This window comes from Fringilla coelebs (genome assembly GCF_963513975.1).
Source record: "Fringilla coelebs genome assembly, chromosome: 1".
Taxonomy (NCBI): Eukaryota; Metazoa; Chordata; class Aves; order Passeriformes; family Fringillidae; genus Fringilla; species Fringilla coelebs.
The window spans coordinates 14,873,802-14,889,457 of NC_140028.1; the positions used below are offsets into that span (position 1 = coordinate 14,873,802).

Here is a 15,656-nt window from a genome sequence, read left to right on the forward strand (position 1 = left end):
CTGACTTTGGGTAAATTTAAATGTAAATACGCATTGACCATGCTTACATGTCAGGATCAGTACGCTGGCAAACCAGATGTTACAAACAGTATGAGACAGCCTTATTCCAGCAAACCTGCAGCCCTGTTTGACTGGGCACCCTTCCTCTCCACAATCCCTGACTTTTGTAATCTGAGTAGGTTTGTAAATACACAAAATGTTAGAGTTGGAGAAGCATTTTCAGATAACTTGTCTCAAAGTATGTAGTGTAGTTTAAATTATGAGATTGAATCCTTTGTCACTCAAAAATACAGAGGCCCTTTCTTTCTGGAGTAAAATATGATAAATAAATACAAAGAAATTCTGGTGAATAAATTGACCTTTAAAGCTGGCAGGCTTGGTAAATTGCACCTGGAAGGCTGAAGAGATAACTTGTCATCATTGCTTAGGAAGAGCAGCGATTGGTAGCTGGTGCTATTCTGAATACTGAAATACACTCTAGTAATGCACAGGCTGTAAGTTTTAGTTGTTTGTTTATTTATTTATTCTCGAGTTAGTGATGTTGAGTACTATCTTCCCTGCACCATGGAACAAAGAGAGCATGAAATTTTGTCAAGTGGTAAATATGTTTTTTCTTCTTCTTGGCAGTCATTTTTATATTTTGAGATACATGTAACAAAAGCTGGGTTTGGGCAATCTAGAAGGAAAAGTTTGTCACAAAATCCTGAAGAAACAGGTTTTCCTTCAAATATACAAGAAAAGACCAGAATACTGTGGACTTTTATTCTCATTACATCTGTATCTGGCACAAGACTCGACATAGCATTTGGCAAGATTAAAACTAATACAGAGTTGCCAGCAAATGGTGATCTTAGGATGAGTTTATGTCAGGAAAATTAAAAGGAAGGCCAGATCAAAGGTATTTTTTTAAATACATTACTTTAATCAGTTTGAGCCTATTTATTGACTGAGTTAATAAACAGAAATAAAATAAAACATACTATGTTTTTCACCTGTCTATGTAGTTCATATGTAGTTAATGCCAGGGGTGTCTTTTAGTAGGTATGTTTAGGGTACAGGTAATTTTCTTTGATTTACTGGGAGGTTTTTTGTATGAGATCTAGCTTTCAGAGCAGGGAAGAAACTAAGAAATGAATTTTGTGGGAGGAAGGAATATTTTTAGGAGCTTTTCATTTGGAGCATCTGGTTAGAAAATATTTTGGGTATGATGTTCCAAAAATGAAAGTGAAGACATACTTTAGAACCATTGCTTTAAACCCCATTTGTTCCTCTAACTCATCAAGTCCTTAGAAATTAGAAAATTAAACCTAATAGTTTTTATTGTCAATGTAAAAATGTTCTCTTTGGACTGTAGTTGTAAGTTTAAATGTTTCTATCACAGTTCCAAACACTGAAGAATTCAGCCTGTATGCTTGCTGTGCAGTGATCTGTGTATGGTATGGCATAAAAGCTGCATTTGAAACCATCTTCCAGTTCTGTAGGCACAGGGGGATGTGTTAAATTTGTACTGTAATTGTTAATAAATTGTTAATAAACTTGTATTTTGGATATTTAACATGATGGTGCTTAAACCTTTTAAGAGGACAATAGTAGTTCAACTGAAAAGAACAGCCTCTTGGTTTAAACAAAGGTTGGCACTGCTTGTGTACTTTCAGCTAGGAATAAATAGATTGTAAGTCTATAGGTAGCTGTATATATTTGCACACAAATATTTTTCATTTAATTTTTTTTGTGATGTACCAGGAAATCTATTTTTAACCATTTATTTTTCAAGGGCTGACAGACTTTCCTCTAGTCTTCAAAAATTCCAATGCAAAAAAAAAAAAAATCTTAAAATTTAAGCAGTAACACATATAAGGACAGACAGTGAAGTCTTGAGCCTGTTCAGGGATTTCTATGGAATCAGACTGCTTGTGTCATGTGGCTATTTTTGCTTGTTTATTTTTTTGATGTAGTTTGTGGAGGACACCCGTTTATAGCTGTGTGTAACAAAAAAATCAGTGAACCGATCGCATAATGTTGGACTCTTCATTGAAATTCAGTTTCCTCTTTGACTTAAATAGCAGTGACAAGAAGAGCAGGGAAGTTTGAGGGCCCTTTGATCTCTTGGGTTGCATGAGGAGCTGGGGTTATGGGGCAGTTGCTCTCCTTACAGAGGCTGTGCCTTCTCCAGACCAATGCAGGATCCTGTGTGTGTAGGAGACTGATGAGCTGCTCAGAAAGGGCAGTGCTAGGGCAAGTGCTGTCCTGGTTTTTGTGCACCCTCAACACCTCTGGAAGTTTCTTTTTCTGTGAAGACCAAGTCTGTCAGCCAAACTTCTGTATTTTGGTGGGTGGCAGTAGCAGATGACACTGATTCTTTGTGGAGGTTTTGTGCATTATTATTCTGCCTCTAAATATGGATGATGCCTATTAGTGTGTTTGAAACAGGATTCATGTTTCTGATAAGTTTATTTTTCTTCAAACCAAAAAAGGCTGAGCTATGGGATATGCATGGTATTATATATTCAACCATGATTTTCATACTGTTTTTTCAACTTCTACACAGGCAATAAAAAAGAGATAGGGACAACTGGACATGAGAAATGCAAGGTATATTTGCCTGCTGGATTTTTAGGTCTGCCATAATCCCTGGCCCTAATTTACTGTCTTTGCATGACATACTTTATGGACCTAATAGGACCTGCAAAGCACTAGCTTGAAATTGCTTTGGTCTTTGGGCCTGTAGTAATGAAAAATTTCAAAGCAACTTTGTGAAAGTCTGTCTGACAAAGTGCATCTGAGTAAATGCTGGAATAAACCCTGGCTGGTGACTCTGAGGGAGTCTGCCATGAGTCCTAATGGAGAAGATTGGTTAAGATGACATTCCCCTTCACCTCAAATTTGTGCAGAGAAACTTCTCTTGAAACTTTTAGACCACCAGGGAGTTGGAGGACAGTATTCTGCATGCATAGTATTGAAACAGACACTTTGATTTTATTCCCTAGACTCATTCCTTGACAAAATATGAAGTAAATGTATACACTGATGTTCACACCCACTTACATCAGCAGTGTCCAGTGAAACATTTATTGTTGGTAATACATGACAATCTGTTTAAAGTTTCTTTAGTCTTTTAGGCAGATTGTGCTGCAGGAAAAAAGCAAAAAGATTAAATCACTTAGAATATTTTTTTTGTTTATTTTTTTGCCTACTTTGACAAGAGGTTTAAATTCCTGAAGTTCAGGTAGCTTAGAACTCAGCATTCTTACACAGTTAAAAAAAGTGTATGTGCTAAAGTGAATTGTTTGATTAAATGAAATGTGACTTCATACATAATAAGGTAATCAATTTATGAATATTTATTTATAAACTGCTAATCTATTAGAAAACTGAATTCTAAGGAAAGTATTGAACAGTGTTATTTTAAAAAATTATTACGCATTTATAAGGGATCAACTGATTGAAGTGAGAGTCCTACTTGTTTCATGTAAAGGTGATTGTAGAAAAGTTAAAGGTAAAAACAAAACAGAAAAACTGTAGCTGCTTGTGAACATCATTAAATTAGGAATTTTGTCAGCTGAAATGTTCAGTATGAATCAATATCACCAGCTCCATGTCCATTGGTGTGTAGTCTTCCCAAACAAAACCAGTCTTCAGGCTTGTTGGCACTAAAGGCCTGTGTTGCAAGATCTCCTGTCATTGTAGTTGAGGACCTTGCCTGGCCAGAGGGTACTCCTGGTCTTCTGTGATTATATCCAAACTGGGGCACAAATGTACAACTCTCCTGTGAGTTTGAACTATTCAAAGTGTGCATCTGTTATCCTTTGGCTGTAGTTATTGGTCACTCTTAAAACTATTTCTTGAAGTGCAGTATGGTTCTGTGGTGCAAGGAACATGAAAGCAATGGGAAGTAATGTTAAAGAACCTTCCACTGTGCGTGATTCCTCTGTGATGTATTTGAACAGCAGGGTCTTGTGTAATGGGCTGGCTATTACTGGACATCTGTCAGAGCAGCTCCTGGTTTGTATTTAGTATTTTAATATCATATATGGAGGTGACAGATTAATATTTTCAAAATTTGTGTGCAGACTAAACATCATTTCTGTTCTTCATTCTTTGTTCCTAGTCTGGGACTGTGAAGCTGACTAAGCCTGTGGCGTTATGGACCCAGCAGGATGTCTGCAAATGGCTGAAGAAACATTGCCCTAATCAGTATCAAATCTACAGTGAGTCATTCAAACAGCATGACATAACTGGTAAAGTATGCACTATCAGCAATATTTTACTTACTTAAAATGTGGTCAATTGTTTTACTTTGCTGTTAATAGATTGTGACTGTGCATTGAGGGCTTTTTGTTGAATGTGTGACTAGAGAGTTGCAAGGTTTAGAGCAGAGGGAGTATTCCAGCTTTCATAGGATATGGTAAGTGATATCCTCATTTCTTTAAAAGACAATTTCAGATAGTTCAGGGTCAATATAATAAGGAAAGAAATCAGTGTGTATGTGGGTAAAGGAGTCACCCTGTTCATTCCAAATTAAAAAAACCATAACTCAACCATTAAGAAACATCCTATGAGGAAAATGTAATTTATATAAATTTTCTCTTTCATTGAGGTGTTTGACCTTGAATTCATATTCTTTTTTTGTGCCTCTCCCCACTGTTTAAAAAAAATAAATTAATCTTTGTGTTCTTATTATGTAGGGTAGGAAGTGATCCCAGCTGAGCCCCTCCCTTAGCCTGAAGCAGGATCAGTACAGCAGGTTCATTTCTGATGGATGTTTGTCTAGCTTTGTTCTGGAAATCTTGCAATGAAGCAGATTTTTGCATCTCTTTATTCCAGTATTTTATGGTTCTTAGAGTCAGTATTTTCCTAGGATCAATCTAAAATCAATCTGAACTATTATTTCCAGCCAAAAAACCTGATTTCTGTCCAAAATGGGGCTTGAGTACAGCGAGCCACTCTTCTGTACAGTCTTTCCTTCACTGTGTTAGGGTGCTGCTTCTCAGTTGCACATACTTTCCTTCCCTAGTCTAAAAAATATTTCTTTGTTCTATCATGGTTACTCAACAAATACACATAGATCTCCAAACCTTCAAAACTGGGTCTCTTTCCTTAAAAGACTATATTGAATGCAAAATTGTATTGTTTTCTTATTTACTTTAGTAATTGATCTTGATCCTGTTGATCTGCTTGACTTGTTAACTCCTACTCAGTTTGCTGTAGTTGTCTTTTGGCTGATCACTTCGAATTGGCATGAGTTTAGCAAATATAACTTGGGAGTTAAATAGCATTTTTGCTCATATACCAAAATGGCAATTAATCTGTAATTAATTGTAAGTTTAATATGGAACACTGATTTGTTCTCTGCAGTGGTGGTATACAAAACTGGAAACTGGCATTCAGCCATTTAACATTAAGCTGGAATTTGAGTTTCACATACAATCTCAGTCTTAACAATAAGTGTTGTTAACTGAAGTGTGTTTCAGTCACTGTCTGATCATGTACATGTGTACTTGTGTTGTTTCCAATTTTGCCTTCATTCCTGTTGCTATTTTCTTTCTGATAATATGTGGATGATTGCAAACATGACAAACTGCCCATATTTGTTTACTGTGTAGCCAGGAGTACATGTACACAAATGTAAGAGGTGGTTTGTATTGGTTTGCTAAGTGTTAAGGTTTAGTACATTACCACTGTGCCCATTTCCTCTCAGTCACCATCTGCTGAATGCAGTCTGTGGGAATGTAGTCTGTGTCTCCACCCATGTGTACAGAGCTGACTGCATCCAGAGCACTACCAGAAGAAAATGAAGCTATTTTAAAATATTTTCTATTACTGCTCTACTATATTCTCTTTCTAGAATTAAGGCACTGTGAGATGAAGTTGAAAGGAAGACATTTCCATTTCAGCATAAACACTGACGGAAACTGTGGAATTTCATTGCAGATGTGCAAAACTTTGAACTTGATAGACCTCTATGAAAAAGAGGAATTGAGATCAATCTTTCTTACTTTACACAAAAGAGGTATAGGGAAAATATTGGTACAAATCTGCAGGAAAGAACTTCAATTCAGCAACTAACAAAGAAGAAACACAATCAATATCTGTACAGATTTTATAAAAGTATATTGTGATAATATTGTGAGTGGAATCATTAACTCAGGAGGATATTTCCAGTGCTGTTGGTCCCCATGACTCTGATTATTTGAAATCTAATAAAGGGAAAGAACAGAGGATTTGTGGCTCAGAAAAAGTAGAGCATGGAAGCATGGAAACTAATGTGAAGATTAAGCCAAGGTAGTGTAACTACTCCCAGATATGGCTGTGGAAAAGTGATGTGATTGTTGAAAATTTCTCAGGAATTAATGTGACTTTACAGGCTGTTTTGAGATGGAAAAATAAGATGGAAAAGTTCTTGAAGAAAGTGACATGAAAATGATATTTAAACTTTATTTGAAGATAAAATCTAAGACATGGTCATAAGCCAGGAAAACAATCTTGGGAAAACATATATAAACAGTTGTTAATATAGATATTGAGAAGTGTGGCTCGTACTTGAGACTCTTGCTGATTACAGTTTACGAGTTGTGGACAAAGATGAATCCAAAACTATCCTTTTCTTTGTGGAGATTTATATCTTTTTACTACTTCTGACATAGAGCAGCTGCAGATGTATAAGAAAAAATTCTTTGTCTGGAAACTTACCTAATAAGAAAAAAAGATCTTCATATTAACAGTGATCTTGAGGACATAATGGGATGGGCAGAGTGTACTCTCATCAGATTTGCAGATGACAGCAAATTGTGGGTACCAGTCTGTAGATTCAAGTAGGGACAATCCATAGGGATCTAGGCATGGGGACCAGACACTGGCAGGAATGCATCAATAGGACCCTTACGAAATTCAACAAGGACAATTGCAAAGTTGTGCCTCTGGGAAGGCTGAGGCTCTTGCACCCCACTGAAACTGGAGCTGACTGGCTGGGAAGTGGCTCAAGTGAGGACCTTGATAGTCAGGAAGACAAAATGAGCCAGAGTTGTGCCTTGCAGCAAAGAATGCTGTCACTATCAACAGGAACAGAGTAAGCTGATCAAGAGTAGTCATTATTCCCTTTACTCTGTACTTAGACTACAGTTCTTGGATTCCAGTGCAAGTCAGGGTGAGGGCTGCAAAGATGCCCAGGGCTGGAGCTCTTGCCGAGTGACCAGTGTGTTGAAGGAGCTGGGCTTGTTCAGTCTGGGCTTGTTCAGAGCTGGGCTTGTTCAGAGAGGCAGCTTGCCAGCTCAAGGGGGCACTAGCAGCACTATACAGAAGGATTTGTCAAAAAGATGGAACACAACCCTTTGCAGTGATGTATGAGAGACACGAGGCTGAGGCTGAAAATAAGGAGAAGCTTACTTCCCCTTTGAGGACTTCTGAGCTTTGGAATGGGTCGCTCAGTTTCTGTTCTGGGAAGGTTTCATGCCCCAGCTAGATAAAACCTTGAGAAACCCAATCTGATCTCATAGCTGTCCTTGTTTTAAGCTGGAGGTTGGACTAGAAATCTGCCGCAGTCCCTTCCAATCTGAATTCTTCTATGGTCCTATGATTTGCTGAGTACTTACTAAGTACCTCAGAACCAGCCAGTGAAATGCATTTTGCAGCCAGTTAGGGAGAATTAAATACTGAATAGTCTAATAAGAAACTCTGAGACTTTTAATACGTTAAGTCCTTGGATTCAGGGAGTGGAGTATGTGGTTGACTTACTCAGCAACAGGTGAGAAGTATTTTTAAGGTGCTGAACCCAAAGACAAAGTAGAAAGAATTTGAAGCAGTAGTACTGAGCAACATCTAAGGACACCTGACAGGAATTAGCAGTGGTGGGAAAAATAAGAAAAGGGAAGAAAAAAAATGACGGTGGCTTGTACAACAAAGAAGGCAATGCCATGGCAGGGTCATGTCACTAGAGGCTCTACAACGGGTGTTGGCAATTACACCAGTATGAGAAGACACAAAAAGTTGCACTGACCTGCCAGTTTTTATGCTGGTATATTCCTGGAGATAAAACTGAGAAATGGTCCTTTCTCTGTGTGCATTTGTGACTTTGAATTTGCTGGGCAGCAGTACTTTTAGATGACTGGTGAATTCTAGAGAGATGAGTTCTTTGATGGTCTTATCCTGTACCATTGAAGCAAATGAAGATTTTTCCAATGTTGCAGCATTAACAGGAACAAGACTGGGCATAGAATGACTAAGGAATAACTACTTGGGGATAAATGGTCCATTGACAAAGTAAGAAAGCAGATGTCTTAGTAGTTGTTTATGGATGTATGATTTGGAAGAAGGAAAGGAAGGAAAGGAAAGGAAGGAAAGGAAGGAAAGGAAGGAAAGGAAGGAAAGGAAGGAAAGGAAGGAAAGGAAGGAAAGGAAGGAAAGGAAGGAAAGGAAGGAAAGGAAGGAAAGGAAGGAAAGGAAGGAAAGGAAGGAAGGAAGGAAGGAAGGAAGGAAGGAAGGAAGGAAGGAAGGAAGGAAGGAAGGAAGGAAGGAAGGAAGGAAGGAAGGAAGGAAGGAAGGAAGGAAACCCTGCTTCATGTTGTTTTACATCCCCAGTGTGCTAGTGCACATCTTCAGAGTAAGAGGTTTTAATGCTATGATCATTAAACAAACCTGATTCTGTCAAAGAAATACCCAAGAGGTACCTTGGTCCAATTGAAGAAATTTGGTAGGAGGTACTTGAAAGGACTCAAGCCTTTTAAAATGAAACTTTTAAGAAGGAAGGAACAGGACTCAAGAAAATCTCATTTTAGTTTTAGAAGGGACCAGGACTTCTGAATATTCATTAAATACCAAACAGCACCTTGGAAAATGAAATATAAATTGATACTGAAAACCTGCTGCAAATAGTCTTAAAATCTGCTAATTCTAGCTCTCCTAAAAATGCTTGCATTACATGAACTTTATTGACATAAATAAGCTTTATGACATGAAATTCATATAAAATCATGCTTTTAAAATCAGCATTGATTAATTTTTTTCACTGCAGTAATATATTTATAAATTATATTTGTATTTACATTTATTTATAGATGTTAGGGTTTGTCATATCAGAGAAAATGTTCAAGTTATTTAGTGTTTTAATGAAGAGATAGTCTCATGGTTTAAGATACTACACTGGAATTTGGAGATATCTTGTCTCTGTTTCAGTTTACTCTGGAAATACACTGGAAGTTTACTTTGGAAGCGTACTGAATCCTCAGGGGCTAAGTTATTGTCTCTCTATACAGAGACAGGGTTTTTTTAAATCAAAGTGTTCCCGGATATCTTTCCAATTTTTAAAACATATATAATTTATTTCTGCCCTTTGTTTCATGGGCCTCAGGTGAGTTTTGTGGTGCAGCCAGTGCAGTGACCTGGGGATGTAAGGTGTACAGTGGACTGCAGGGCCCTGTGTTTCATTCCTGGCTCCAGGGCAGGAAGGGTGACCAAAAGCAGGTGGGTTTATTTACTGTGGTGAGACCTCCTGAACATATTCATCGTTTGCCGTATGTTTTGGTTGATGTACAACAGAGATAAGGGTTCCAGTGTTGTTAAATGTGTTGTGATATGTGTATAAAAGATACTATTTGAGTCAACCAAGCCTTCCTGTTAACAGGTCTGTTTCATTTGGAACAGCTGCTGGTCACTTCCTGGCCCTTCCCTTGGCAAGTGATTCCAACATTATCTTTCATCCTTCCATTATTGATGAGTATTACACTCACTCAAATTATGTCTTGTGCCAATGACATAACACACCTAATGTGAGGCCTGATGCAAGAAGCAAAATGAGGTCTTCCTGTAAAGTGGTCTTTGTGGGTGTCCCCCAACTGTTTCCTGACACCTGTCCCTCGAGAGTCTTCTCACAAATCCTACTGTTGTTACATTGCAGAAGACTACATAAACCAGCACCTGTTCTTAGATTATCTTATTGGACATTGTTTTATTGTCCCTTAAAACCTGTCACAGCCTACTTTAGGTTGTTATTGATAGAGGTGTGTTTATGATCAGGTGTGGGACTGATATCAAGCAGAGAAGGTCCTGGGTCAGTGTGTTGTAGGAAAAGTACTTAAATCTCCTTTAAAACATTATTAAAGTATCTCTTTGCTTAGTCCCAAACTCTAAAAAGTTTTGAGCATTCTTCAGCACTGTCATATATCTCTGAAAGAACCTTCATTGTGTCTAAATCGAGGGTATTTCCAATAAAGTATTAGTTACCTTCCTTGTTTTGCATGTGAGTCTCTTCAGCACAACAGATTTCTTCTGCCAAGCAGTGTTAGTCTGATAGTGGAGAGCAGAACCAACTTTCATCTCCAGCCATCTCTGTAAAGCCCTTCCCTTCTCTGTGCTGCAAAGTGTAAACCAGCCTTACCCTCAGTCCTTATTTATGCTGCTTTTCCATGCTCTTTCTGTGAGGTCTTAACACCAGGGTTGGTTGGTGGGCTGTCAAATCAATCCTGACTACATCCATCTTCAGTTTAAAAAATAAATTAAAATCATGGCTTCACCCTGGAGAGAGCTTTTATTCTGCTGTCTTGGTAAGGTCAGGCCTATTTGCAGCATTCTTTGTGGAGCTGTGATGCTTGTGTTGGAAAATGTGAGGGACTGAAGAGTTTTCCCTGTTTCATACTTGGCTGCTCTCAAATTTTTAACATGTGGAACACATCAAAGAGTGATGAGTGTCGGGATAAGGCTTCTGTTTGCATAATATGTGGCAACTGTTCTTTTTGCATGGAAGATATCAGAAATATATTAATGTAACCCTGTGCTTATATAGCATAGAATTGAAAGAAGTTGGAAAAGTAGAAGTCTTTTTTCAATATTTAACCTCCTACTGACAGAAAATTTTGTGTGAAAGTAATCTTTTCTCATGCCTCAGCAGTGGTTTCTGGGTCTGTCTTTTCAGTCAGGTGATAGCTCATAAAACATGAGAAAATTCCACAGCCTGAGACAAAGCTGTGGTGGCTGCTGAGAGATCTGGTTTGGCCAGGAAGGTTCACCTGCAGTCGAGAAGGGGCAGTGAGGCATTCAAACACTTCACAGGGAGTTGTAACTTAAGTATTGACATAGTTGATTATTTTCTTATCAGTTGCCTTTTCTGTGATTATTTATCACAGAAAAGACAATTGATCATCAATCGGAGTTCATCAATTAGTAATGAAAAAGATACTTTTTTCTCCTCTGCATAAATGAGTGGGGACTGTTTGGTGCTCTTATTTTTTTGTTACATAAAATTCTGTGTGGAAGAAGTGATAATATAATCTATTCTGTTTGGAAGAAAAGGGAACTTGATAAAGGGCAATGGAGGCATTTTTGCCTTTGCTTGTCAATGATGTAAAATTCCATGTCTGCTAAATTCAGAATGAAGTTTCCATGCTCCTAATCCATTATCAGCTGTGAGATCTGCTGTGCAAGTAGCTGATGAATGTTTTGCACAGTTTCCTGTCTTAGTGGATATTTTTTGGGTCAAGCAGCTTCTCCTTGGTACGCTCTATCCACTTTACCTGGGAAGATCTCTTATGGTCTCAGTAAACAGTTGCTCTACAGCATATTCAGAAGTGAATTGCATTCTAGCTGCCCTTTTTTCTTTCCTTCAGTGTTCAGTAAAGCTGGGGTAGCCAGATTTGCTGTAGCTGTTACTCCTGCCTGATGTAGAACACAGAATCCAAATCATCTTTGAACTGAAAAGCATAATTTCAGTCCTTCAGCTTTAGATCTGAAATTCCCTGTCAGCTTAGCACAGATGAGTTCTTCTGTACTCTAAGAGTATGAGCATTTAGGGGAGAGAAGAAAAAGGTATATTGCTCTTCATTTGAAGCAGTGTTTAATTGTTCCTTGGTACTTACTCTTCATATGCTGTCAGATGGGGAATTAATGTTTTATAATTATACATGCAATGATAATTGGATTACTCCTTTCCTCTAACACAAGGGTTTTTTCATTTTTAATTTAATCTTGTTATATTTACTTTAGTAGTTTTTTTCCTAACTAGAGATCCTATCATGTTTTACTGTATTCCTTGGAAAGATCTTTGTTGTACAGTCCTTGTAAACCCAATCCACCGTATTCTCTACAGAACACTGATTCACATCGTGTACAATGCACTCACCATGGCAGCCAGTTTCAAAATCAATTTCTATTCCTTACTCAGAAGAGATCTAAAAATGTGAATTAGGGTGAGATATGGAAAAGTGTATCAAATGTCTTAGCAAAACCTATTTCAGGAATTCTCAAACTATATTGTAAAGCTTTGTGATATTTCCTAGTTTGCTGATAAGGCTGCACAGTGTATCCACCAGAAGAACTAAACACTGATTGTGATCCACTGACAGAGCCAAAAAGCTTAAGAGCCACTGATGTAGCCTTTGGGTGCTTACCCATCTATCTTAGGTAAGTCAGGCATCCACCTTCAGTAGGATTTGTAAAACCAAGGGTAAGAGGGTAAATTACTGAAGTAGTAAGTGGAGAGGAAATGATTACCTTGAAGCAGATGAATTTAGTGGACTTAATATAGCTAAGAGGAGATGTTATGAAAACAACCCTTTTATGTTCACCCTATTTCCTTTGTTCGCCTTTTGTTTTGTGACCCTTCTCATGTTCTTCATGAAGCCTGTTTTTTATCAACTATTTTGTCTTTTAACTGCTTTACAGGGATATTGATTACTTTATTAAAAGTTCTAACATTTTGGCCAATATCAAAGCTCTACCCTCTCATTTTATTTCTTAGGATGTTTTTTCCTGCATTTTTGGATCTATCACTGTTAGTTAGAGTTCTCATTTCCCATCAAGCCAGGCTTCTCTGCAACGCTTCAGAAGTTTTGGATCCCATTCTAGTGTACCAGGAAAAGAAATGGGAGATATTGCAGGGTCTCCTTTCAGATAAATTTTGCTATTGTTTGGGAATAAATATTTGTTGCTTTTGCAGTGCAACTTCAGCATCAATTTTATGGCTCAGTTGTAGGTAAGGAAAACTTAGATGAGGAAAACTAGACTGATTAAGTGGAGGAGTTGTTCGAAGACCATACAGTTCTTCATTTTGAAAAAGTGAATTAATTTGCTGCTTAGTGGGTGTGTGTTTGTGATATCAGTGAGCAGCTAGAGCTGATTCTTTTTATTTCAGCTTGTTACTTGCCAGCGTGTGCTATTCATGACACAGGGATTTAGTTTTAGTGTAATCTTATAATTATTTGGTAGTGTTCCTCAGTCTAATAACAAATCCAACCTCACAGTGAAATGCAGTAGGAATAACTGATATCTGAACTTGGATGAAGCTGAGTTTGACTTCTATTTTGAACAAGGAAGAATTTCTTCACTGAAAGGGGGTGGTCAGGCATTAGAACAAGCTGTGCAGGGAGGTGTTGGAGTCCACACCCCCAGAAATGTTCAAGAAATGTCTGGACACTATGACATTTAGTGCTATACGGTTTCGTTGACATGGTGGTGTTGTTTGACCAAAGACTGGACTGGATCTTGGAGGTCTTTTCCAACCTTAATGATTCTGTGATTTAATTGTGTGTATTTAATCTCCCTCATCCAGTTGGTTTGCAATATTCTGTGTTCCTTCTCTCACCTCTGACTGGCTATTGCCTCCGAATGCCTTCCACCAGTTATGCTGTGATAACAGCTTCTTCACGGTCTCTGATTTATAATGTACATGTAGACAACGACTCCACTCTTGCATCAAGTCTCTGACAACTGGATTAACCAAATCTGTCGCAGCCCTATGTTCTCAGCCGTGTTCCGTTTCCTCTGCCGAGACTCTAGGCACGGCCCACAGGAATTGGGCTGGCTTCTGCAGCTGCCCTCTCCCGAATTCCCGCGCTGCGGCTGGGCAAACAGCCCCTGCAGCCCTGGGGACTTCCCCAGCACCTCAGCCCCTCGGAGCCCCCTGCAGCCCTCGGCACTTCCCCGCAGCACCTCAGCCCCTCGGAGCCCCCTGCAGCCCTCGGCACTTCCCCGCAGCACCTCAGCCCCTGGGCGGCTCCGGGCTGGTGTCGGATAGAGCCGGGGCTGCCCTTGGGAAAGCCGCGCGTCGCCTCTTGCCGTGCACGGCCCGCGACCGCCTGTAGGGGGCGCCTCCGCACCGGGAACGGCCCGCCCGGGCTCCGCAACGTGCGGGAGCCGCGATGCCGGAGCGATCCCGGAGCGGTCCCGGCCTGATCCCGGAGCGATCCCGGCGTGATCCCGGAGCGATGCCGGCGTGATCCCGGAGCGATGCTGGCGTTCGTGCGCCCCGCGCAGTCGTGACCACTGCGCTCGGGAGGGCCGCCCTCACGCGAAGCCTCCCCGCTCCGCTGATGAGCTTGTCAGTGCCCGGTTTGTCGTGTCCCTCCTTGATTCTGTTTTTGGAAATAGCCCAGCCAGATGAGACTTTTGCAAAGAGACTGGGGAAGAAAGGATTTCTTCTTTCTTTACCTCCCCCATATTACAATAAAAATAAAATCCAGAGGTGTTTTGCTTTTTTAAAATTTTCTTTTTGGTTGCTGAAGTTCTAAAGCAGCTGCCCTCTACTAGTCAGCATTTGCCAAAGGAATAGCTTTCACTAAAAAGAAGTGCCTCTTGGTGCTCCAGTGGAAATGGTTTGATTTGATATAGTTAATTGAACAGGTTGAAAGTCTGACAGGGTCCAGGGCAGTGCACCTGACCCCAAGCTTCATCCTTGTTATAGCGGAATGCACAGTGCAGGGAGGTCACAAATACCTGGCTCTTCAGCAAACATGTAAGGACCCAGCTCCAGAATTTTCCTGTGGATTCTGTGAAAGGAGCTCTTTTCTTTTTGAAAAAAATGTAAAATCAGGCTGGATTCCGTCCAAGCCCTTACTGCATAGAGGAATTGATTTTCATCCCTTCACCCAGCAAGGATCTGCACGCCCTGAGAAGTGTTTATCTGATTCCTTAGATCCTAGTGGTGACCAGCACTGAACTGATGCAGAAGAAGGCTTCCTGTCCTTCTGTGGGCATCCAGATGCTTGCTGCTCAGAAAGAGGAATCCACTGTGAGAAACTTGTATCTTTTAATTGATTCTGTTACCTGTGAACCAAAACCCCACACTTAGAGATGTGAGTCTACTGACCCAAAACCTTGTGATTGGTCTGAAACATGTACATGTGGATTTAGCTGTGAACCTTTTTAACAAGGTGGACTAAAGACATGGCTCCTTAAAAAAAACCCATGACAGAATACAGTCTTCCCTCCCCTAAGGTTTCATTAATGTTACTGAGCCCCACAGTACTTATTAGAGGCAAATTCTTGTTATACAGCAATCAGCACTATGTGTTTGGCCTCAAATAAAACTTGGGGCCTCCTATTCTGATGGCTTCTTGTTAACTACAGCTACAATCTAACTTAATCCAATATATGAGTGCTTTATTTGATAGCTGTGTTGTTGCTGCTGAAAATCAGGCACTCTGTTCTCCAGTGGCTGCAGTCTGCTGTGGATTTTAGTCTTTCTTTAGTCTTGATTTTAGTCTTTTAACCCTGCAGAAAAGGATGGGGGGAAAACCCATAAACAAACCCGAATAAAAAATTTTTAAAAAACCCCCAAAAAACCAAAAACAAAAAACCAAAGAAGACCAAAAATCATGTCAGAACATGAGCTATCCCACAGAAGTTTTCAGAATCTCAAGAGCCTGCAATCTATCAGGCTGTGCAGACCTTAC

At 39.5% G+C, this 15,656-nt stretch overlaps 1 protein-coding gene across 1 annotated transcript in view; it reads left to right on the top strand.

Moving 5' to 3' along the window:
• SAMD12 (sterile alpha motif domain containing 12) overlaps window positions 1-15,656 on the top strand; it is a 176,315-nt gene that overhangs the window by 41,773 nt on the left and 118,886 nt on the right. The window contains exon 3 of the mRNA XM_084215060.1: window positions 4,109-4,238. Coding sequence (XP_084071186.1) covers window positions 4,109-4,238 — 130 coding nt within the window. The remainder of the gene's footprint in view (window positions 1-4,108; window positions 4,239-15,656) is intronic.